This window comes from Aythya ferina, assembly GCF_964211825.1.
Source record: "Aythya ferina genome assembly, chromosome: 5".
Classification (NCBI taxonomy): domain Eukaryota; kingdom Metazoa; phylum Chordata; class Aves; order Anseriformes; family Anatidae; genus Aythya; species Aythya ferina.
The window spans coordinates 59,991,009-60,016,417 of NC_140301.1; the positions used below are offsets into that span (position 1 = coordinate 59,991,009).

Below are 25,409 nucleotides of genomic sequence, written 5' to 3' on the forward strand. Positions count from 1 at the left end.
CAGCATATTCCCAAACTCCTGCTCCCTCCAGCACGTGCACTCCAGCTTCACGCGAATACGAGACACCTTTGATGGCAGATTCCATTTGGTGTTCTGCTCCACGTGGAAGGAGTGCCCACGAGGAGCTGTCATGGGAATAAGGCAGCGGTAGACCGTATCACCCTCACGAGGACTCCAGCCTTCAAAAGCACTGCCCACTCCAATGGGTGTCTGCAGCACTGGAGAGAAAGTGTCCTTAAAGACCCAGTCACAGGCACGGCAAAAGCCGCGCACCATTTCCTCCACAAGCCGGCAGTAGTTGGTCAGGATTACCTGCTGCCCCTGGATGCGCTCTGCAATAACAGTGGCTGCATTCGGTTCATCATTGAGCGCTGGTTCTTCCAAGTCCTCGTCGCTTCTGTCATCAAACACCTCGAACTTTTTACGAAGCCAAAACAACAGCCAAATTAAGAGGAGAACCCCAAGACCGACCCAGAACTGCCAAGTCTGCATCGCAGATGAGAGCAGGGCTCCCATATGCGTCGAGGTCTGCTGCTTCTCTATCTGCTCAATTTCCAACAGGAGCTGCGCCATGCGTTGTTGCATCTCCTCCGCATACTGCCGCATGCGCTCATTCGTAGCCTCATCCAATTCATCCCCGACTTCCACTGGGCTCTCGACTAAGCCCAAGAACGCCAGGAAATTGAAAGTTGCCGAAACCATGGTCTGAAAGAGAGAGAAGCACGTCAGTGGGGCTGGGTGGGAGCTGGATGGCGGCTGAGGGAGCTGCGGCAGGAGCCACAGGCCCCTGGGGTCAGGTAGGAGAGGGGGCGAGGGAGCTGGGAGGCAGCAGGGACTGTGGGCAGTGCCAGCGGGGACAGCCACGAGCCCTGCCCTGGCCCAACCCAGTCTTCCCCCTGCTGCTGCACTCACCGATGGCTCAGGCCAAAGTGAAGCAGCGCTGCCCGCGGCTGCCTTTAAAGCCTCCCCCCCATTGTGACACGTCCTCTGTGATGTCACCTGCGCCCACACCGCATCACAGGACCCCCGCCCCGCCCTCGGTGCCCACCGCATGTCCAGCATGCACAGCATTGGGGCTTGTGGCCAGCAGGGTATCTGTCAGGCATCTTTGTAGCTGCCACAATCGTCGCTGGCTGTGGTGTTGGAAATCCCTCCTGTGCATGCTTCCCAAGGGGATGGTGGTCAAGAAGTGCGTGACAGCTCTCTTTAAGGCATAGGTGGCAAAGTTGGTGCCTAACATGCTGGAGGTAAAGATGGCCTCTGTCCTCTGTCAGCTCAGAATTTCCTTGCCGCACCCCAAATATTATCTCAACAGAGAAGTTTCTCCTGGCAGCACCTGTCAGCTGGAACTTGCACGTGCGGGTGGAAGGCAGCACTTCTACATTGTAAACCTGCAACTGAGGCGTAAGCACCCAGGCTGTTTTCACAAAGTTCTGGAACCACCTTGCAGTCTTCTCCGCATCTAGGTAGGAGTCGGTGCAGAGGGTGTCTAGGAGGCTCGGCTCCTGCTTTTTCAGCTCCTCCTCAGAATGGTGGAGGAAGCACAGCATGTCCCCAAAGTCCTGCTCCCTCTCGCACGTGCACTCCAGTTCCACACGGATAGAGGACTTCCTCGCCAGCAGATCCTCTTCATTGCCCAGCTCCAGGTGGAAGGAGTGCCCACAGGGGGCCGTCATCGGCACAAGTAGGCGGTAGACAGGATCTTTCATATGGGGATTCCAACCTTCAAAGGCACTGCCCACTCCGATGGCTCGCTGCAGATTCGGGAAGAAACTTCTTAGGACGACTGAGTCAAAGATATGCAGGAGGTCTCCCACAATCTCCTCCACCAGTGCGCATCTGACGGTCGGATCCGGGAATGGCCAGTAGACGCGCTCAGCTATAAATCTGGGCACATCTCTTGCATCATTGGGGAGTGGTGGTACTCTTGCTTCCTCCTCTTCTTCACTGCTGGAGCTCTCGTCATCACTGTCATGTTTCCGGGTATTTTTAAAGAGCAGGCACACTTTCCAAAAGAGCAGGAGAGCAACACCAACACAGGCCCAGAACTGCCAGTACTGTGTGGCAGATAAGAGCAGGGGTCCCACGTGCGGCCATCTCTGAGCCTTCTCCGCCTCCTCAATTTCCAACAGGAGCTGCATCATATACTCTTGCAGCTCCTCTGCACGCTGCAGCATACATTGTCACGTGGCTGCACCTAATTCATCACTGACATTCTCCAACTTGTAGATTAAACCCAACACCATCAGGGTGAAAAAAATTGCCAAAATTTCAGTCTGAAAGAGGTGAGAGAGAAGCAGGTCAGTGGGGCTGGGTGGGAGCGGGCTGGCAGCTGAGGGAGCTGCGGCAGGAGCCTCAGGCCCCTGGGGTCAGGTAGGTGAGGGGGTGATGGAGCTGGGAGGCAGCAGGGACTGTGGGCAGTGCCAGCAGTGACAGCCGCAAGCCCTGCCCTGAGCGGCTGGGCCCTGGCTGCAGGCTTAGCAAGGCCTCGGGGGGCAGCTTTTGTGCCCCAGCCCTGTGCTGCCCAGCCTTCCCCCTGCTGCTGCACTCGCCTCACGGATGGCTCAGGCCAGACTGCAGCATGGCCCCGAGGGGAGCAGGGACATTCCTGACAGGCACCAAGGGCCCTGAGGTGGACAGGGATGTTCCTAACAGGCCCCAGCAACCATGATGTGAGGAGGGACATTCCTGACAGACCCCAGAGGCCGTAATAGCTCTGAGGGGAGCAGCAGTGTACCTGATAGGAGGCACGGCTGCTTTTCTGTGGGTTGTGAGGGCCCAGGTAATATTCCAGCACATGGCAAAATGTGGTGTGCCTTTTTGCAGCAAAACAAGCATTTGTTAAAAAAAAAAAAATATGGGCTATGGATGGCAAAATGCTGGTATAGAAGATGTAGGGAGAGCATCTGATTTCAGATTTCACTTATGATTCCCAATATAGAACCATAGAATCATAGAATATCCCGAGTTGGAAGGTACCCATAAGGATCATCAAGTCCAACTCCTGGCACCACTCAGGTCTGTCCAGAAGTTTAGACCATGTGCCTAAGTGCACAGTCCAATCGTTTTTTAATTTCAGACAGGCTTGGTGCAGTGACCATGTCCCTGGGGAGCCTGGTCCAGTGTGGAACCACCCTCTCGGTGAAGAACCTCTTCCTGATGTCCAGCCTAAACTTCCTCTGCCTCAGCTTGACACCATCCCGCGGGTCCTGTCACTGGTGTTTACAGAGAATAGATCACCTGCCTATTCACTCCCCCTAGTGAGGAAGTTGTAGATGGTGATGAGGTCTCCCCTCAGCCTGCTCTTCTCCAGGCTGAACAGGCCCAGTGCCCTCAGCCGCTCCTCATACATCTTCCCCTCTAGGCCCTTCACCATCTTTGTTGCCCTCCTCTGGACACTCTCTAACAGTTTTATGTCCTTCTTGTACTGTGGTGCCCAGAACTGCACACAGTGCTCGAGGTGAGGCCGCACCAGCGCAGGGCAGAGCGGGACAGTCACCTCCCTCGACTGACTAGCAATGCCGTGCTTGGTGCACCCCAGGGTATGGTTGGCCCTCCTGGCTGCCAGGGCACACTGCTGGCTCACGTTCAACTTGCTGTCAACCACAACCCCCAGAGCCCTCTCCGCGGGGCTGCTCTCCAGCGTCTCATCGCTCAGTCTGTACATATAGCCAGGGTTGCCCCGTCCCAGGTGCAGGACCCAGCACATCACAGATCCTAGAGTACATCAGAGAATCACATTATTGAAGAGGTTGGAAGGGACCTCGAAAGATCATTGGGTCCAATCCCCCTGCCAAAGCAGGTTCCTTAGAGCAGGCTGCCCACGTAGGCTTCCAGACGAGCCTTGAGTATCTCCAGAGAAGGAGACCCCACAACCTCCCTGGGCAGCCTGGCCCAGTGCTCCGTCACCCTCACCCAGAAGTTCTCTCGCATGTTGGGGCGGAACTTCCTCTGCTCTATCTTGTGACCACTACCCCTTCTCCTGTCCCCGCCAATCACTGAAAAGAGGTTGGCCAAATCCCTCTGCGTCCCACACCTCAGGTATTTATACACATTGATGAGATCCCCTCTCAGTCTTGTTTTCTCCAGGCTGAACAGACCCAGGGCTCTCAGCTTCTCCTCACGGGGAAGACGCTGCAGGCCCTGTATCATCTTTGTGGCCCTCCACTGGACTCTTTCCAGGAGCTCCCTGTCTTTTTTGTAGCGGGGAGCCCAGATGATGTGGGCATGATGCGGACACTGTTTGATTTGCATGTCATGGAAGAACTGCCTGTGTTCTGCAGTGTATGACTGCAAAGAGGAAGGACCCTGGGCTTTTAGAGCACTGGGACATTTACAGCTCTTTTGGTATGACTGTTACAGAACACCTCTCAAGTGTTTGCCCATATTGTGTAGGGTGTGGAAAAGGCTCAGAACCAGCAGACAGAGGAAGATTGCCACAGCCATTGATTTGCGGAAATCAGACTCTATAACCTCGGAGTAGTTATAAAGCAGGTACGTTTATTTGGCATTGCGCACACACGCCAGGCACAAGGGGGATAACTCCACCTAGCTTGCGCACCAAGGGTTACTGGCAGTGTGCTTGTGTTAGTGGGATACATACATAGTCATTTCATTTCCCATGGTTCTCTTGAATATTTGTCAGGTCTCCGAAGAGTCATTAACGCAGGTTCCCGCCCCTATACGCATGCATACTGGAGTCCTTGGATGGTCGTCTGGCATACTCTGGTGGTCTCTTGATGAAGGCCAGAAGTCTTCCTCACTGCTAAACTCCTGACCTTTCCTGTCTTTAACAGACTTCAGCAGCCAAGCCAGTTTTTGCTGGTTCCATTATCTATGCATACAGTCTTTTATGCCCTTGTCTTTGGGTTGTTAATTGTGGTAGCTAAGACCTACAGAATCACCATTCTTTATCTTGTTCCCTGTCTCAAGTCCCCCCTTTTCTTTATCCTAAGGCAAATTCTTTTGCTTACAGCACTCACTGATTCAAAGTTTTCATAAAATTCTTACCACTTTCTACATGGTGCTTGATTTGGTTACACTTTCAGGTTTCATAATCATCTAGTCCTTTTATACAGCACCAAATGCACACTGTACTAATAAACAGGTTAAGAATACTAGTAAAAGTGAGATCAATATTCCTATAAACAATTGCTTAAGCCAAGAAAAGTTGGGTAACCAAGAGATCATTTTGTTTCTTAGTTCTTGAAAACCCCATGAGGTGTCATCTTGAACTACCTTATATAAGATCTCAGTCTTTTCCAAACTTTTTTTTTAACCTTTTTTTTTTTTTTTTTTTTTTTTTTTTGAGATCAGTCTCAATTTGTCCTGCCTCATTTACATACATACAGCAGTACAGCAACTAATATTTCTTAAAGTGCATCCTCCCTCTTGGGAGACTAATAAAAGGTCTAGTGCCTAAAACATTCTAATTGGTGTTATAAATGAAGTCTCAACTCAATCTGAATTCAGTAATATTTATAAAAGACAAGTAAACGGCACTGGGTGTACGGGGAGTCTGTGCACTACCAACACGCACACATGAACATCGAACATTGTAAATATACAGAACATTGCTTTTACATACTAAACCCGAGTACACCCATACATATGTACAATCAGAAAAGGCAACAAACAATCCTTTAAGTCTATTACTATCGATGTCCATGACTGGGGGAGCACAGCTGGCCTGGTTGAAGTGCTCCCGTATCTTCCATGACTTATAACAGTCTCCATTTTCCATTCCTTTTCTTGATTACAAGCACCGGAGAATTCCAGGGCTAGTCGTGGGAACAATATTGAAACATGGGATTAGAAATCAGAGAGCGATTGATTAAGAATGAATATGTAGGCAACACATTGCTTAATACGTGCTACATTTGCGATGTGCCTGTGCTGCACTTAGGCCTCCAGATAACAGGAGCCCCTGGGACCCCAAGAACCAGATCAAACCAACCTTATGGTTCGGACTGTGACCAAGGGCTCAGAGAGCATGTACAAGGAGATGAGGTGAAAAGTTCAACCCTGATGATGACATCTTACTTCATCCTCACGACCCTCAGCGCCCAGCACCAGAAGACACCACGCAAGCACAGAGGGGAGGAGTTTATGGAAATGACTTGTTGGAGCTAATTTTAATACTAAGCGGGGACAGGTTATGAATATGTATAGGCATACTGGGAAACCTCTTGCATATGTAAATCTTTACTGCATATAACCAAAGCGAGTTGCCATGTTAGGGGCGCACAACTTTGTGGGACTACCACCCGTGCTGCCCAGTGCTGAATAAACATACCTACTTTATGATCTTACTGATTGTGGAGTCAGTTTCCGCAAATCAATATGTTGTGCTTTAAGTTGTTAAGCAACTCGGCCTTCAGGTCTCATGCATCCCAGTCTTCCCGGATTGAAGGGAAACAGATCCGGCTCCCTTTCAAGGCCAATAGGGCCTGGATCAAAAGGCACGTCCAGGTCACCAGAGGGTGTAACAGCAAAGTCATGGCAGTAGCGGTGGGGGAGCCGATGGTGTAGCAGAAGGATCTGTGGACGAGCCCGCAGCTCCCTCGCTGTCTGGCAAACCACACGTTTCTGACTGTGGCCCCACGTGGCTCTTTATGGCCTCACAGACTGCTCGCCAGGTGCCGAGCAATCCCACCGCAACCTGGTGGTTTTTAGTAGCAGTCCCACACCTTGACCTCAATTTGGTCCCATGTTTCAGGATCATAAAGTGTCTGATTGTTAATAAAGGGAATAAGCTGTAAGGTTACCAGGAGAGTCTTTGTTTCTAAGGATGTATGATTCCCCATAATGCGCAGCTGCTTACCAGCGAGGGGCAGTTGTGTGCTCGGCTCCGCTTCTCTCAGCTCGAGCTTCTTCCCAGCTGCGGTGCGCCCATTTCCAGCGACTTCCTGTACGAGCTTCTTTGGGTGGTTTGCTGAGTTTGGCCGAACCTATCTTCATGAGGCGATCAATGTGCCTGTTCCCGTCTTGGTCCCTGTTCTGCTAGCCTGTCCTTATTCATTCCTTTTTTCTACTTCTTTATTGATGAAATAACTTCATTGTGTTGCCTTCTTCATCTTGAGGACAGGCTCCCCTCTTACACCCTTCACCCCACAGCAGTCGTTTTCAAAACAACTTTTCACTGGTCAAACAACTTTGCCCGGCAACAGCAAACACCCAGCAACTTCCATGCCTTAATGGCTGGAGAACAAGAAACGCCAGAGGGCAAGGCGTCTCCTGAATCACCCTTCTTTGTTCCCTCTAAACTCTTTACATTCCTGATGGCCTCATTGTTAAGAGTCTGATGTAATCATCAACCACGTGGCTTGCTGACCCCCATGGCCACACTCCCACATCTCCCCCTTCTTTATTAATGTCAACCATCTTCTTGACACAAATTATTACTCCATATATCACATTGATTTGTTCTAGTTGCTTGCCCAAAACTATATGTTGTTGTTGTTGCAAAGATTGGTTTCCTACTTGGGTTAGATCTTCTCCTTTGTATGGCATTTGGTAAGGACTGCCACAGAATATCTCTAAGGGTCTTAGTTTTACCAATACATATTGGTTTCTTGACAGATTTTAGCAATCTGTTGTTTTATCAAATGATTCATTTGCTTCCACTTGCCTGTGGCCCATACGGAGTGTGTTGTTGCCAGTCAATCCCCAGCACTTCGCTGACTTGTTGGGTCAGTTCTGAACTGAAGGGTGGTCCCCTGTCAGATGACATTACTGGGGGTACACCAAATCTCGCAATAATGTAATTCAACAATACTTTGGACACTTCTCTGGCTTTGTTAGTTCTACATTGGAATGCTCCTGGCCATCTGGAAAAGGTGTCTGTTAGTACCAATAGGCATCTAAACCCCCCTTTTCTTGGGAGTTCTAAGAAACCAATTTGCCACTCTTTCCCAGGAATATTTCCCTTCCCTATTGTTCCCTTTTGGGGGTTGATTCCTGTCTGTGGATTCTTTTTAAGACATATGACACCTTGTTTCAATACTTGTCTGACAAATGAGGACCAATCCATTTTCTACTTAAAAACTGTTATAATATTTCAGCTCCCCAGCATGCTTTCCTATGTTTTGCAATAACCATCTAATACCATATGGTATCACAACTCTCCCATTATTTATTTGTGTTAAACCTGTAGGTAACATTTTCCATTTACATCTTCAATTAATTGCTTATAGATCTTAGAGTATTCTACTTCATTTTCTAAGGCTTTTGTTAATGCCTCAGAAAATGTGTTAGTTAATGCCTTTGATACCAGGAGAGAAGAAGCTTATTGGATCAGCTCCTCAGCTAAATGCTCCCTGATGCTGTGGCAGCCAAGCTGTCAGCATCTCGTGCCCGCCTGTCCTGACCAAGAGTGACACAGACACTCACACACAAAGCACTGTTCAAATAAGCAATGTATTGGTATTTTTGCAGAGGTCAAAGCTTCGGTGGTGAATGGACGCTTCCCGAGAGGCTGGGTGGTCACTGTCCAGCTGGTAACAAAGCCTCTGCTTTCAGCCTCCCGCAAGGGTGGTTTTGCTGTGGAGAGAACACGGAGGAGCAATTCCCGCTGCCAACTGAGCAGCATCTTCTCCATGTCCAGCATGCTCAGCTCCGAGGCATGTGGCAAGCAGGATGTCCGTCAGGCATCTTCATAGCCGCCACAATCATTGCTGGCTTTGGGGCTGGGAATCCCTCCTGTGCATGCTTCCCGAGGGGATGGTGGTCAGGAGGTGTGTGACAGCTGTCTTCAAGGCATGGGTGGCAAAGTTGGCGCCTAAGAGGATACAGACACAGAGCTGCAGATGTCCGACGTAGAAGGTGTTGTGCCGAGCTTGCCTACGCGTGTCCTGAACAGCTCTGTGGCCATGTTGTGCTGGGGATGGAGGTGTCCTTTCTTATCTGGCTGCTCAGGAAGATATCTGAATCCTCTTGCTGCACCCCAAATACTATTTCAATTGTGAGTCTTCTCCTGGCAGCACCTGTCAGCTGGAACTTGCACGTGCGGGTGGAAGGCAGCACTTCTACATTGTAAACCTGCGACTGAGGCATAAGCACCCAGGCTGTTTTCACAAAGTTCTGGAACCACCTTGCAGTCTTCTCCGCATCTAGGTAGGAGTCGGTGCAGAGGGTGTCTAGGAGGCTCGGCTCCTGCTTTTTCAGCTCCTCCTCAGAATGGTGGAGGAAGCACAGCATGTCCCCAAAGTCCTGCTCCCTCTCGCACGTGCACTCCAGCTCCACACGGATAGAGGACTTCCTCGCCAGCAGATCCTCTTCATTGCCCAGCTCCAGGTGGAAGGAGTGCCCACGGGGGGCCGTCATGGGCACAAGTAGACGGTAGACAGGATCCTTCATATGGGGATTCCAACCTTCAAAGGCACTGCCCACTCCGATGGCTCGCTGTAGATTCGGGAAGAAACTACTTAGGACGACTGAGTCAAAGATATGCAGGAGGTCTCCCACAATCTCCTCCACCAGTGCGCATCTGACGGTCGGATCTGGGAATGGCCAGTAGACGCGCTCAGCTATAAATCTGGGCACATCTCTTGCATCATTGGGGAGTGGTGGTACTCTCACTTCCTCCTCTTCTTCACTGCTGGAGCTCTCGTCATCACTGTCATGTTTCCGGGTATTTTTAAAGAGCAGGCACACTTTCCAAAAGAGCAGGAGAGCAACACCAACACCAGCCCAGAACTGCCAGTACTGTGTGGCAGATAAGAGCAGGGCTCCCATATGCATCGAGCTCTGCTGCTTCTCTATCTGCTCAATTTCCAACAGGATCTGCGCCATGCGTTGTTGCATCTCCTCCGCATACTGCCGCATGCGCTCATTCATAGCTTCATCCAATTCATCCCCGACTTTCTTTGGGATCTCGACTAAGCCCAAGAACGCCAGGAAATAGAAAGCTGCTGAAACCATGGTCTGAAAGAGAGAGAAGCACGTCAGTGGGGCTGGGTGGGAGCTGGATGGCGGCTGAGGGAGCTGCGGCAGGAGCCACAGGCCCCTGGGGTCAGGTAGGAGAGGGGGCGAGGGAGCTGGGAGGCAGCAGGGACTGTGGGCAGTGCCAGCGGGGACAGCCACGAGCCCTGCCCTGGCCCAACCCAGTCTTCCCCCTGCTGCTGCACTCACCGATGGCTCAGGCCAAAGTGAAGCAGCGCTGCCCGCGGCTGCCTTTAAAGCCTCCCCCCCATTGTGACACGTCCTCTGTGATGTCACCTGCGCCCACACCGCATCACAGGACCCCCGCCCCGCCCTCGGTGCCCACCGCATGTCCCACTGCCAACTGAGCAGCATCTTCTCCATGTCCAGCATGCTCAGCTTTGGGGCTTGTGGCCAGCAGGGTGTCTGTCAGGCATCTTTGTAGCTGCCACAATCATTGCTGGCTTTGGGGCTGGGAATCCCTCCTGTGCATGCTTCCCAAGGGGATGGTGGTCAGGAGGTGCGTGACAGCTGTCTTCAAGGCATGGGTGGCAAAGTTGGCGCCTAAGAGGATACAGACACAGAGCTGCAGATGTCCGACGTGGAAGGTGTTGTGCCGAGCATGCCTACGTGTGTCCTGAAGAACTGCATGTCTGGCACAGCGCAGCTCTGTGGCCACGTCGTGCTGCTGCTAACAAAGCGCTCTGCCTACTCGAAGCTCATGAACGTGTCTGAGTTGTCTTGCTGTACCCCAAGCATCATCTCGATGGAGCGTGAGCTTGCAGAAATGGGTGGAGGGCAGCACCGTTAGCTGGAGTTAGGATGACTGAGACGTTCCCTGGAGAAGAGGAGGCTCAGGGGCGACCTTATTGCTCTCTACAGGTACCTTAGAGGAGGCTGTAGAGAGGTGGGGGTTGGTCTGTTCTCCCACGTGCCTGGTGACAGGACGAGGGGGAACGGGCTAAAGTTGCACCAGGGGAGTTTTAGCTTGGATGTTAGGAAGAACTTCTTTTCCGAAAGGGTTGTTAGGCATTGGAACAGGCTGCCCAGGGAAGTGGTGGAGTCACCATCCCTGGAGGTCTTTAAAAGACGTTTAGATGTAGAGCTTAGGGATATGGTTTAGTGGGGACTGTTAGTATTAGGTCAGAGGTTGGACTCGATGATCTTGAGGTCTCTTCCAACCTAGAAATTCTGTGATTCTGTGATTCTGTGATTCTGTAGCCACCCAGGCTTATGTCACCCAGCTCTGTCACCCAGCTTCTGTCGCCGAGCTCTGCTCCTGGTCCCTCTCCTCAATTTCCAACAGGAGCTGCATCATGCACTCTTGCAGCTTCTCTGCACACTGCAGCATACATTGTCACGTGGCTGCACCTAATTCATCACTGACATTCTCCAGCTTGTAGATTAAACCCAACACAATCAGGGTGAAAAAAATTGCCAAAATTACAGTCTGAAAGAGGTGAGAGAGAAGCGGGTCAGTGGGGCTGGGTGGGAGCAGGCTGGCAGCTGAGGGAGCTGCGGCAGGAGTATTGTGGTTCTGCTCAAGTGGGCAGCCGAGCTCCACTACAGCCTCCCTCTCCTCAAAGAGGAATGGGGAGAAAATACATGAAAAGAGCTCAAAGGTTGAGATAAGGATGAGAAAATCACTCAGTAATTATTGTAACGGGCAAACAGACTCGGCATAAGGAGACAGGAAGATTTATTGCCTATTACTAACAAGCTAGAGAAGTGAGAAACAAAGGAAAAAAAAACAAAAGCACCTTCCTCTCCATCCACCCTCTTCCACTTCCTCCCCCCCCCAAGCAGCGCAGGGCAATGAGGGAATGGGGGTTATGGTCAGTCTACAGCGCTTCTTCTCTGCCGCTCCTTCTCGGTCACTCCCGTCCCCTGTGCTGTGGGGTCCCACCCACGGGATGCAGTCCTTGATGAACTGATCCGGCGTGGGCTTCCCACAGGCAGCAGCCCTTCCAGAGCTGCTCCAGATATGGGTCCGTACCACGGGGTCCATCCCTCAGGAGCAAACTGCTCCAACCTGGCTCCCCCACGGGCAGCAGCTCCTGCCCCATCACCTGCTCCTGCGTGGGCTCCTCTCCATGGGCTACAGGTCTGGCCCGGAATCTGCTCCGGCAGGGGTCTTCCACAGCCTCCGTCGGTGCAGGGCCACCTGCTCCACCATGGTCTCCTCCACGGGCTGCAGCGAGGAACCCTGCTCTACCGTGGCACTCCATGGGCTGCAGGGGGACAGCCTGCTTCACCATGGGCCTCACCACACGCCGCAGGGGACTTCTGCTCCAGCGCCTGCAGCACCTCTCCCCCTCCTTCTGCACTGACCTTGGCGCCTGCAAGGCTGTTCCTCACTCCTCTCACTCTCCCAGATGCTGTGTAGCACAGCGTTTTTTTCCCTGTCTTAAATATGCTCTCACAGATGCACAAAACAACATCGCTTATTGGCTCAGCTCAGGTCAGCAGTGGGGCCCTTAACAAACATGGGGCAGCTTCTAGATCCTTCTCCCAGAAGCCACCCCTATGGCCCCCTGCTACTAAAACCTTGCCACGTAAACCCACTACGAGGAGCCTCAGGCCCCTGGGGTCAGGTAGGTGAGGGGGTGATCACAGAATCACAGAATTTCTAGGTTGGAAGAGACCTCAAGGTCATCGAGTCCAACCTCCAACCTAACGCTAACAGCCCTCCACTAAACCATATCCCTAAGCTCTACATCTAAGCGTCTTTTGAAGACTTCCAGGGATGGTGACTCCACCACTTCCCTGGGCAGCCTGTTCCAATGCCTCACAACCCTTTCTGTAAAGAAGTTCTTCCTAACATCTAACCTAAAACTCCCCTGGCTCAACTTAAGCCCATTCCCCCTCGTCCTGTCACCAGGCACGTGAGAGAACAGGCCAACCCCCACCTCGCTACAGCCTCCCTTGAGGTACCTATAGAGAGCGATAAGGTCACCCCTGAGCCTCCTCTTCTCCAGGCTGAACAAGCCCAGCTCCCTCAGCCGCTCCTCGTAGGACTTGTTCTCCAGGCCCCTCACCAGCTTCGTCGCCCTTCTCTGCACCCGCTCAAGCACCTCGATGTCCTTCTTGATGACATCGTGATGGAGCTGGGAGGCAGCAGGGACTGTGGGCAGTGCCAGCAGTGACAGCCACGAGCCCTGCCCTGAGCGGCTGGGCCCTGGCTGCAGGCTTAGCAAGGCCTCGGGGGGCAGCTTTTGTGCCCCAGCCCTGTGCTGCCCAGCCTTCCCCCTGCTGCTGCACTCGCCTCACGGATGGCTCAGGCCAGACTGCAGCATGGCCCCGAGGGGAGCAGGGACATTCCTGACAGGCACCAAGGGCCCTGAGGTGGACAGGGATGTTCCTGACAGGCACCAACTCTCTGAGGTGATCTGCTCTGGGGCAGACACGTTCTGCAGTGGACTGGGGGATCGGGACAGGCAAGGCTTTTTTTTTGGCATCGAGGCAACTTGGGGCAGCTGATGGAGCCACCAGGGCCCTGCCGCCCTCTCAAGGGAGGTTGAGGAGGCGAAGGCGGAGCCAGCAGTGCCCCCTCTACCCTGAGGTTCAGAGGCAGCTCCTAGGGAGTTCAAGCGAGGAGGACGTGCAAGCATGGCAGGGCACGGCAGTTGGCACAGGCAGGACGAGCAGGGAAGGCCCCCTGCCCATAAGAACAGATCCTCTAAGGGCTGTCTTTCCCTAGCTTGGCCGCAGTGGTCTACACCAGGCAGAGAGCTCTCGCTAGGAAGTCTGTACACACCCAGACTGAGTGCCCGCTCCAAAATGCAGCAGCTCAGGTCTCCGGGTGCAGGGAGTGCCTGAGCCTGTTGCTACCACCTGTGGGGGGCAGAGAGACTGTGTGCGTGCGGTGCAAGCAGGTGGACGACCTGGTCTGCCTCGTGGCAGAACTCAAGGAGGAGGTCAAGAGGTTGAGGGATATCAGGGAGTGTGAGCGGGAGATAGACTGGTGGAGCAACTCCCTGCCAGGACCGAAGGAGAGGTACCGGGGTGGGACACCGCAAATGGGGATGGACCCCCTGCCCTGTCGCTGTCGGGCAGAGGCAGAGGACCTGGGAGTTGAGGAGGAATGGAAACAGGTCCCTGCTCGACATCGCAGGTAATGCCCCCCCTACCGGCCCCACCTTACCAGGTGCCATTACATTAACAGGTTTGAGGCCCATGAGCTTGAGAGACTGGTGGGTGAGGTTGAGGTAAAAAGTCTACCCAGGAGGATGCCTAGGACGCCTCAGGACTGCCTCCACCAAGAAAGAAGGGCAATCGTTGTTGGTTGATTCCCTTCTCAGGGGAACAGAGGGCCCTATTTGTTGGCCTGACCCTGCCCATAGGGAAGTCTGCTGCCTCACTGGGGCCAGGGTCAGGGACATTGCCAGAAAGCTTCCCAACGTGGTTCGCCCCTCTCTTTTGATAGTCCAGGCTGGCAGTGATAATATTAAAGAGAGAAGCCTGAAGGCTATCAAACGGGACTTTAGGGGACTGGGACAGGTAGTGGATGGAGCGGGAGTACAGGTGGTGTTTTCATCCATCCCTATGGTGGCACGGAGGGGTACAGAGAGGGCACGGAAAGCCCACCTGATAAACACATGGCTCAGAGGCTGGTGCCAACACAGAAATTTTATTTTTTTTTTTAATAAAAAATTGATGGCTGCAGACAGATCCCGATTATCTCTAAGGGGAAAACAGATCCTAGCCCGGAGCTGGCAGGGCTCATTGAGAGGGCTTTAAACTAGGTTAGAATGGGGACGGGGCTGAAGCAAGGCTTGTTAGAGCCAGGGGAAACAATGTCAAGGCTGGGAGAGAAGGCAATGGCCCAACTCAAGTGCATCTACACTAATGCATGCAGCATGGGTAACAAACGAGGAGCTGGAACCATCGTGCAGCAGGCAGGCTATGACTTAGTTGCCATCACGGAAGGATGGTGGGACCACTCTCATGACTGGAGTGCCGCAATGTCTGGCTATAGGCTTTTCAGAAGGGACAGGCAGCACAGAAGGGGTGGTGGTGTGGCTCTCTATATCAGAGAGTGTTTTGGTGATGTGGAACTTGAGGCTGAGAATGATAAGGTTGAGTCCCTATGGATTGGGATCGGCGGGAAGGCCAGCAGGGCAAGCATCCTGATGGGGTTCTGTTATAGACCGCCAAACCAGGATGAGGAGACTGATGAGGAGTTCTACAGGCAGCTGATAAAAGTTGCGAAATCATCAGCGCTTGTTCTCGTGGGGGACTTCAACTTCCCAGACATATCCTGAAAACACAACACAGCCCAGAGGAAGCAGTCTAGCAGGTTTCTGGAGAGCGTGGAAGATAGCTTCCTGACACAGCTGGTTAGTGAGCACACCAGGGGAGGTGCCCCACTAGACCTGCTGTTCCTCTTCATTGCCCAGCTCCAGGTGGAAGGAGTGCCTACAGGGGGCTGTCATGGGCACAAGTAGGCGGTAGACAGGATCATTCCCATGGGGATTCCTGACAGGCACCAACAACCATGATGTGAAGAGGGACATTCCTGACAGGCATAAAGGGCCCTGAGGGGGACTGGGACATTCCTGACAGGCTCCAGAGGCCCACGTAGGCGTCCAGATGGGCCTTGAGTATCTCCAGAGAAGGAGACCCCACAACCTCCCTGGGCAGCCTGGCCCAGTGCTCTGTCACCCTCACCCAGAAGTTCTCTCGCATGTTGGGGCGGAACTTCCTGTGCTCTATCTTGTGACCACTACCCCTTCTCCTATCCCCGCCAATCACTGAAAAGAGGTTGGCCAAATCCCTCTGCGTCCCACACCTCAGGTATTTATACACATTGATGAGATCCCCTCTCAGTCTTGTTTTCTCCAGGCTGAACAGACCCAGGGCTCTCAGCTTCTCCTCACGGGGAAGACGCTGCAGGCCCTGTATCATCTTTGTGGCCCTCCACTGGACTCTTTCCAGGAGCTCCCTGTCTTTTTTGTAGCGGGGAGCCCAGATGATGTGGGCATGATGCGGACACTGTTTGATTTGCATGTCATGGAAGAACTGCCTGTGTTCTGCAGTGTATGACTGCAAAGAGGAAGGACCCTGGGCTTTTAGAGCACTGGGACATTTACAGCTCTTTTGGTATGACTGTTACAGAACACCTCTCAAGTGTTTGCCCATATTGTGTAGGGTGTGGAAAAGGCTCAGAACCAGCAGAGAGAGGAAGATTGCCACAGCCATTGATTTGCGGAAATCAGACTCTGTAACCTCGGAGTAGTTATAAAGCAGGTACGTTTATTTGGCATTGCGCACACACGCCAGGCACAAGGGGGATAACTCCACCTAGCTTGCGCACCAAGGGTTACTGGCAGTGTGCTTGTGTTAGTGGGATACATACATAGTCATTTCATTTCCCATGGTTCTCTTGAATATTTGTCAGGTCTCCGAAGAGTCATTAACGCAGGTTCCCGCCCCTATACGCATGCATACTGGAGTCCTTGGATGGTCGTCTGGCATACTCTGGTGGTCTCTTGATGAAGGCCAGAAGTCTTCCTCACTGCTAAACTCCTGACCTTTCCTGTCTTTAACAGACTTCAGCAGCCAAGCCAGTTTTTGCTGGTTCCGTTATCTATGCATACAGTCTTTTATGCCCTTGTCTTTGGGTTGTTAATTGTGGTAGCTAAGACCTACAGAATCACCATTCTTTATCTTGTTCCCTGTCTCAAGTCCCCCCTTTTCTTTATCCTAAGGCAAATTCTTTTGCTTACAGCACTCACTGATTCAAAGTTTTCATAAAATTCTTACCACTTTCTACATGGTGCTTGATTTGGTTACACTTTCAGGTTTCATAATCATCTAGTCCTTTTATACAGCACCAAATGCACACTGTACTAATAATCAGGTTAAGAATACTAGTAAAAGTGAGATCAATATTCCTATAAACAATTGCTTAAGCCAAGAAAAGTTGGGTAACCAAGAGATCATTTTGTTTCATAGTTCTTGAAAACCCCATGAGGTGTCATCTTGAACTACCTTATATAAGATCTCAGTCTTTTCCAAACTTTTTTTTTAACCTTTTTTTTTTTTTTTTTTTTTTTTTTTGAGATCAGTCTCAATTTGTCCTGCCTCATTTACATACATACAGCAGTACAGCAACTAATATTTCTTAAAGTGCATCCTCCCTCTTGGGAGACTAATAAAAGGTCTAGTGCCTAAAACGTTCTAATTGGTGTTATAAATGAAGTCTCAACTCAATCTGAATTCAGTAATATTTATAAAAGACAAGTAAACGGCACTGGGTGTACGGGGAGTCTGTGCACTACCAACACGCACACATGAACATCGAACATTGTAAATATACAGAACATTGCTTTTACATACTAAACCCGAGTACACCCATACATATGTACAATCAGAAAAGGCAACAAACAATCCTTTAAGTCTATTACTATCGATGTCCATGACTGGGGGAGCACAGCTGGCCTGGTTGAAGTGCTCCCGTATCTTCCATGACTTATAACAGTCTCCATTTTCCATTCCTTTTCTTGATTACAAGCACCGGAGAATTCCAGGGCTAGTCGTGGGAACAATATTGAAACATGGGATTAGAAATCAGAGAGCGATTGATTAAGAATGAATATGTAGGCAACACATTGCTTAATACGTGCTACATTTGCGATGTGCCTGTGCTGCACTTAGGCCTCCAGATAACAGGAGCCCCTGGGACCCCAAGAACCAGATCAAACCAACCTTATGGTTCGGACTGTGACCAAGGGCTCAGAGAGCATGTACAAGGAGATGAGGTGAAAAGTTCAACCCTGATGATGACATCTTACTTCATCCTCACGACCCTCAGCGCCCAGCACCAGAAGACACCACGCAAGCACAGAGGGGAGGAGTTTATGGAAATGACTTGTTGGAGCTAATTTTAATACTAAGCGGGGACAGGTTATGAATATGTATAGGCATACTGGGAAACCTCTTGCATATGTAAATCTTTACTGCATATAACCAAAGCGAGTTGCCATGTTAGGGGCGCACAACTTTGTGGGACTACCACCCGTGCTGCCCAGTGCTGAATAAACATACCTACTTTATGATCTTACTGATTGTGGAGTCAGTTTCCGCAAATCAATATGTTGTGCTTTAAGTTGTTAAGCAACTCGGCCTTCAGGTCTCATGCATCCCAGTCTTCCCGGATTGAAGGGAAACAGATCCGGCTCCCTTTCAAGGCCAATAGGGCCTGGATCAAAAGGCACGTCCAGGTCACCAGAGGGTGTAACAGCAAAGTCATGGCAGTAGCGGTGGGGGAGCCGATGGTGTAGCAGAAGGATCTGTGGACGAGCCCGCAGCTCCCTCGCTGTCTGGCAAACCACACGTTTCTGACTGTGGCCCCACGTGGCTCTTTATGGCCTCACAGACTGCTCGCCAGGTGCCGAGCAATCCCACCGCAACCTGGTGGTTTTTAGTAGCAGTCCCACACCTTGACCTCAATTTGGTCCCATGTTTCAGGATCATAAAGTGTCTGATTGTTAATAAAGGGAATAAGCTGTAAGGTTACCAGGAGAGTCTTTGTTTCTAAGGATGTATGATTCCCCATAATGCGCAGCTGCTTACCAGCGAGGGGCAGTTGTGTGCTCGGCTCCGCTTCTCTCAGCTCGAGCTTCTTCCCAGCTGCGGTGCGCCCATTTCCAGCGACTTCCTGTACGAGCTTCTTTGGGTGGTTTGCTGAGTTTGGCCGAACCTATCTTCATGAGGCGATCAATGTGCCTGTTCCCGTCTTGGTCCCTGTTCTGCTAGCCTGTCCCTATTCATTCCTTTTTTCTACTTCTTTATTGATGAAATAACTTCATTGTGTTGCCTTCTTCATCCTGAGGACAGGCTCCCCTCTTACACCCTTCACCCCACAGCAGTCGTTTTCAAAACAACTTTTCACTGGTCAAACAACTTTGCCCGGCAACAGCAAACACCCAGCAACTTCCATGCCTTAATGGCTGGAGAACAAGAAACGCCAGAGGGCAAGGCGTCTCCTGAATCACCCTTCTTTGTTCCCTCTAAACTCTTTACATTCCTGATGGCCTCATTGTTAAGAGTCTGATGTAATCATCAACCACGTGGCTTGCTGACCCCCATGGCCACACTCCCACATCTCCCCCTTCTTTATTAATGTCAACCATCTTCTTGACACAAATTATTACTCCATATATCACATTGATTTGTTCTAGTTGCTTGCCCAAAACTATATGTTGTTGTTGTTGCAAAGATTGGTTTCCTACTTGGGTTAGATCTTCTCCTTTGTATGGCATTTGGTAAGGACTGCCACAGAATATCTCTAAGGGTCTTAGTTTTACCAATACATATTGGTTTCTTGACAGATTTTAGCAATCTGTTGTTTTATCAAATGATTCATTTGCTTCCACTTGCCTGTGGCCCATACGGAGTGTGTTGTTGCCAGTCAATCCCCAGCACTTCGCTGACTTGTTGGGTCAGTTCTGAACTGAAGGGTGGTCCCCTGTCAGATGACATTACTGGGGGTACACCAAATCTCGCAATAATGTAATTCAACAATACTTTGGACACTTCTCTGGCTTTGTTAGTTCTACATTGGAATGCTCCTGGCCATCTGGAAAAGGTGTCTGTTAGTACCAATAGGCATCTAAACCCCCCTTTTCTTGGGAGTTCTAAGAAACCAATTTGCCGCTCTTTCCCAGGAATATTTCCCTTCCCTATTGTTCCCTTTTGGGGGTTGATTCCTGTCTGTGGATTCTTTTTAAGACATATGACACCTTGTTTCAATACTTGTCTGACAAATGAGGACCAATCCATTTTCTACTTAAAAACTGTTATAATATTTCAGCTCCCCAGCATGCTTTCCTATGTTTTGCAATAACCATCTAATACCATATGGTATCACAACTCTCCCATTATTTATTTGTGTTAAACCTGTAGGTAACATTTTCCATTTACATCTTCAATTAATTGCTTATAGATCTTAGAGTATTCTACTTCATTTTCTAAGGCTTTTGTTAATGCCTCAGAAAATGTGTTAGTTAATGCCTTTGATACCGGGAGAGAAGAAGCTTATTGGATCAGCTCCTCAGCTAAATGCTCCCTGATGCTGTGGCAGCCAAGCTGTCAGCATCTCGTGCCCGCCTGTCCTGACCAAGAGTGACACAGACACTCACACACAAAGCACTGTTCAAATAAGCAATGTATTGGTATTTTTGCAGAGGTCAAAGCTTCGGTGGTGAATGGACGCTTCCCGAGAGGCTGGGTGGTCACTGTCCAGCTGGTAACAAAGCCTCTGCTTTCAGCCTCCCGCAAGGGTGGTTTTGCTGTGGAGAGAACACGGAGGAGCAATTCCCGCTGCCAACTGAGCAGCATCTTCTCCATGTCCAGCATGCTCAGCTCCGAGGCATGTGGCAAGCAGGATGTCCGTCAGGCATCTTCATAGCCGCCACAATCATTGCTGGCTTTGGGGCTGGGAATCCCTCCTGTGCATGCTTCCCGAGGGGATGGTGGTCAGGAGGTGCGTGACAGCTGTCTTCAAGGCATGGGTGGCAAAGTTGGCGCCTAAGAGGATACAGACACAGAGCTGCAGATGTCCGACGTGGAAGGTGTTGTGCCGAGCATGCCTACGTGTGTCCTGAACAGCTCTGTGGCCATGTTGTGCTGGGGATGGAGGTGTCCTTTCTTATCTGGCTGCTCAGGAAGATATCTGAATCCTCTTGCTGCACCCCAAATACTATTTCAATTGTGAGTCTTCTCCTGGCAGCACCTGTCAGCTGGAACTTGCACGTGCGGGTGGAAGGCAGCACTTCTACATTGTAAACCTGCGACTGAGGCATAAGCACCCAGGCTGTTTTCACAAAGTTCTGGAACCACCTTGCAGTCTTCTCCGCATCTAGGTAGGAGTCGGTGCAGAGGGTGTCTAGGAGGCTCGGCTCCTGCTTTTTCAGCTCCTTCTCAGAATGGTGGAGGAAGCACAGCATGTCCCCAAAGTCCTGCTCCCTCTCGCACGTGCACTCCAGCTCCACACGGATAGAGGACTTCCTCGCCAGCAGATCCTCTTCATTGCCCAGCTCCAGGTGGAAGGAGTGCCCACGGGGGGCCGTCATGGGCACAAGTAGACGGTAGACAGGATCCTTCATATGGGGATTCCAACCTTCAAAGGCACTGCCCACTCCGATGGCTCGCTGTAGATTCGGGAAGAAACTACTTAGGACGACTGAGTCAAAGATATGCAGGAGGTCTCCCACAATCTCCTCCACCAGTGCGCATCTGACGGTCGGATCCGGGAATGGCCAGTAGACGCGCTCAGCTATAAATCTGGGCACATCTCTTGCATCATTGGGGAGTGGTGGTACTCTTGCTTCCTCCTCTTCTTCACTGCTGGAGCTCTCGTCATCACTGTCATGTTTCCGGGTATTTTTAAAGAGCAGGCACACTTTCCAAAAGAGCAGGAGAGCAACACCAACACAGGCCCAGAACTGCCAGTACTGTGTGGCAGATAAGAGCAGGGCTCCCATATGCATCGAGCTCTGCTGCTTCTCTAGCGCCTCAATTTCCAACAGGATCTGCGCCATGCGTTGTTGCATCTCCTCCGCATACTGCCGCATGCGCTCATTCGTAGCTTCATCCAATTCATCCCCGACTTTCTTTGGGAACTCGACTAAGCCCAAGAACGCCAGGAAATAGAAAGCTGCCGAAACCATGGTCTGAAAGAGAGAGAAGCACGTCAGTGGGGCTGGGTGGGAGCTGGATGGCGGCTGAGGGAGCTGCGGCAGGAGCCACAGGCCCCTGGGGTCAGGTAGGAGAGGGGGCGAGGGAGCTGGGAGGCAGCAGGGACTGTGGGCAGTGCCAGCGGGGACAGCCACGAGCCCTGCCCTGGCCCAACCCAGTCTTCCCCCTGCTGCTGCACTCACCGATGGCTCAGGCCAAAGTGAAGCAGCGCTGCCCGCGGCTGCCTTTAAAGCCTCCCCCCCATTGTGACACGTCCTCTGTGATGTCACCTGCGCCCACACCGCATCACAGGACCCCCGCCCCGCCCTCGGTGCCCACCGCATGTCCCACTGCCAACTGAGCAGCATCTTCTCCATGTCCAGCATGCTCAGCTTTGGGGCTTGTGGCCAGCAGGGTGTCTGTCAGGCATCTTTGTAGCTGCCACAATCATTGCTGGCTTTGGGGCTGGGAATCCCTCCTGTGCATGCTTCCCAAGGGGATGGTGGTCAGGAGGTGCGTGACAGCTGTCTTCAAGGCATGGGTGGCAAAGTTGGCGCCTAAGAGGATACAGACACAGAGCTGCAGATGTCCGACGTGGAAGGTGTTGTGCCGAGCATGCCTACGTGTGTCCTGAAGAACTGCATGTCTGGCACAGCGCAGCTCTGTGGCCACGTCGTGCTGCTGCTAACAAAGCGCTCTGCCTACTCGAAGCTCATGAACGTGTCTGAGTTGTCTTGCTGTACCCCAAGCATCATCTCGATGGAGCGTGAGCTTGCAGAAATGGGTGGAGGGCAGCACCGTTAGCTGGAGTTAGGATGACTGAGACGTTCCCTGGAGAAGAGGAGGCTCAGGGGCGACCTTATTGCTCTCTACAGGTACCTTAGAGGAGGCTGTAGAGAGGTGGGGGTTGGTCTGTTCTCCCACGTGCCTGGTGACAGGACGAGGGGGAACGGGCTAAAGTTGCACCAGGGGAGTTTTAGCTTGGATGTTAGGAAGAACTTCTTTTCCGAAAGGGTTGTTAGGCATTGGAACAGGCTGCCCAGGGAAGTGGTGGAGTCACCATCCCTGGAGGTCTTTAAAAGACGTTTAGATGTAGAGCTTAGGGATATGGTTTAGTGGGGACTGTTAGTATTAGGTCAGAGGTTGGACTCGATGATCTTGAGGTCTCTTCCAACCTAGAAATTCTGTGATTCTGTGATTCTGTGATTCTGTAGCCACCCAGGCTTATGTCACCCAGCTCTGTCACCCAGCTTCTGTCGCCGAGCTCTGCTCCTGGTCCCTCTCCTCAATTTCCAACAGGAGCTGCATCATGCACTCTTGCAGCTTCTCTGCACACTGCAGCATACATTGTCACGTGGCTGCACCTAATTCATCACTGACATTCTCCAGCTTGTAGATTAAACCCAACACAATCAGGGTGAAAAAAATTGCCAAAATTACAGTCTGAAAGAGGTGAGAGAGAAGCGGGTCAGTGGGGCTGGGTGGGAGCAGGCTGGCAGCTGAGGGAGCTGCGGCAGGAGTATTGTGGTTCTGCTCAAGTGGGCAGCCGAGCTCCACTACAGCCTCCCTCTCCTCAAAGAGGAATGGGGAGAAAATACATGAAAAGAGCTCAAAGGTTGAGATAAGGATGAGAAAATCACTCAGTAATTATTGTAACGGGCAAACAGACTCGGCATAAGGAGACAGGAAGATTTATTGCCTATTACTAACAAGCTAGAGAAGTGAGAAACAAAGGAAAAAAAAACAAAAGCACCTTCCTCTCCATCCACCCTCTTCCACTTCCTCCCCCCCCCAAGCAGCGCAGGGCAATGAGGGAATGGGGGTTATGGTCAGTCTACAGCGCTTCTTCTCTGCCGCTCCTTCTCGGTCACTCCCGTCCCCTGTGCTGTGGGGTCCCTCCCACGGGATGCAGTCCTTGATGAACTGATCCGGCGTGGGCTTCCCACAGGCAGCAGCCCTTCCAGAGCTGCTCCAGATATGGGTCCGTACCACAGGGTCCATCCCTCAGGAGCAAACTGCTCCAACCTGGCTCCCCCACGGGCAGCAGCTCCTGCCCCATCACCTGCTCCTGTGTGGGCTCCTCTCCATGGGCTACAGGTCTGGCCCGGAATCTGCTCCAGCAGGGGTCTTCCACAGCCTCCGTCGGTGCAGGGCCACCTGCTCCACCATGGTCTCCTCCACGGGCTGCAGCGAGGAACCCTGCTCCACCGTGGCACTCCATGGGCTGCAGGGGGACAGCCTGCTTCATCATGGGCGTCACCACAGGCCGCAGGGGACTTCTGCTCCAGCGCCTGCAGCACCTCTCCCCCTCCTTCTGCACTGACCTTGGCGCCTGCAAGGCTGTTCCTCACTCCTCTCACTCTCCCAGATGCTGTGTAGCACAGCGTTTTTTTCCCTGTCTTAAATATGCTCTCACAGATGCACAAAACAACATCGCTTATTGGCTCAGCTCAGGTCAGCAGTGGGGCCCTTACCAAACATGGGGCAGCTTCTAGATCCTTCTCCCAGAAGCCACCCCTATGGCCCCCTGCTACCAAAACCTTGCCACGTAAACCCACTACGAGGAGCCTCAGGCCCCTGGGGTCAGGTAGGTGAGGGGGTGATGGAGCTGGGAGGCAGCAGGGACTGTGGGCAGTGCCAGCAGTGACAGCCACGAGCCCTGCCCTGAGCGGCTGGGCCCTGGCTGCAGGCTTAGCAAGGCCTCGGGGGGCAGCTTTTGTGCCCCAGCCCTGTGCTGCCCAGCCTTCCCCCTGCTGCTGCACTCGCCTCACGGATGGCTCAGGCCAGACTGCAGCATGGCCCCGAGGGGAGCAGGGACATTCCTGACAGGCACCAAGGGCCCTGAGGTGGACAGGGATGTTCCTGACAGGCACCAACTCTCTGAGGTGATCTGCTCTGGGGCAGACACGTTCTGCAGTGGACTGGGGGATCGGGACAGGCAAGGCTTTTTTTTTGGCATCGAGGCAACTTGGGGCAGCTGATGGAGCCACCAGGGCCCTGCCGCCCTCTCAAGGGAGGTTGAGGAGGCGAAGGCGGAGCCAGCAGTGCCCCCTCTACCCTGAGGTTCAGAGGCAGCTCCTAGGGAGTTCAAGCGAGGAGGACGTGCAAGCATGGCAGGGCACGGCAGTTGGCACAGGCAGGACGAGCAGGGAAGGCCCCCTGCCCATAAGAACAGATCCTCTAAGGGCTGTCTTTCCCTAGCTTGGCCGCAGTGGTCTACACCAGGCAGAGAGCTCTCGCTAGGAAGTCTGTACACACCCAGACTGAGTGCCCACTCCAAAATGCAGCAGCTCAGGTCTCCGGGTGCAGGGAGTGCCTGAGCCTGTTGCTACCACCTGTGGGGGGCAGAGAGACTGTGTGCGTGCGGTGCAAGCAGGTGGACGACCTGGTCTGCCTCGTGGCAGAACTCAAGGAGGAGGTCAAGAGGTTGAGGGATATCAGGGAGTGTGAGCGGGAGATAGACTGGTGGAGCAACTCCCTGCCAGGACCGAAGGAGAGGTACCGGGGTGGGACACCGCAAATGGGGATGGACCCCCTGCCCTGTCGCTGTCGGGCAGAGGCAGAGGACCTGGGAGTTGAGGAGGAATGGAAACAGGTCCCTGCTCGACATCGCAGGTAATGCCCCCCCTACCGGCCCCACCTTACCAGGTGCCATTACATTAACAGGTTTGAGGCCCATGAGCTTGAGAGACTGGTGGGTGAGGTTGAGGTAAAAAGTCTACCCAGGAGGATGCCTAGGACGCCTCAGGACTGCCTCCACCAAGAAAGAAGGGCAATCGTTGTTGGTTGATTCCCTTCTCAGGGGA

The 25,409-nt window shown here is 52.2% G+C and overlaps 2 protein-coding genes and 2 long non-coding RNA genes across 4 annotated transcripts; 2 read left to right on the forward strand and 2 right to left on the reverse strand.

Moving 5' to 3' along the window:
• The first annotated feature begins 4,032 nt into the window (after positions 1 to 4,032).
• Positions 4,033 to 6,311, forward strand: LOC311438263. The gene is made up of 2 exons (XR_014694039.1): positions 4,033 to 4,494; positions 5,906 to 6,311. It is a non-coding gene; the product is annotated as an uncharacterized lncRNA (long non-coding RNA).
• Positions 6,312 to 8,841: 2,530 nt separating this feature from the next.
• On the reverse strand, positions 8,842 to 9,921 carry LOC311437297 (inositol 1,4,5-trisphosphate receptor-interacting protein-like 1; the record flags this gene model as incomplete). Its single annotated transcript, XM_084520334.1, has 1 exon — positions 8,842 to 9,921. The coding sequence occupies one exon, from the start codon at positions 9,919 to 9,921 to the stop codon at positions 8,842 to 8,844; it is 1,080 nt and encodes a 359-aa protein (XP_084376460.1).
• Positions 9,922 to 15,708: 5,787 nt separating this feature from the next.
• Positions 15,709 to 17,978, forward strand: LOC311437878. The gene is made up of 2 exons (XR_014693776.1): positions 15,709 to 16,170; positions 17,581 to 17,978. It is a non-coding gene; the product is annotated as an uncharacterized lncRNA (long non-coding RNA).
• Positions 17,979 to 20,516: 2,538 nt separating this feature from the next.
• On the reverse strand, positions 20,517 to 21,596 carry LOC311437298 (inositol 1,4,5-trisphosphate receptor-interacting protein-like 1; the record flags this gene model as incomplete). Its single annotated transcript, XM_084520335.1, has 1 exon — positions 20,517 to 21,596. One exon carries the CDS (start codon positions 21,594 to 21,596, stop codon positions 20,517 to 20,519), a length of 1,080 nt encoding a protein of 359 aa, XP_084376461.1.
• Between the last annotated feature and the right edge of the window lie 3,813 nt (positions 21,597 to 25,409).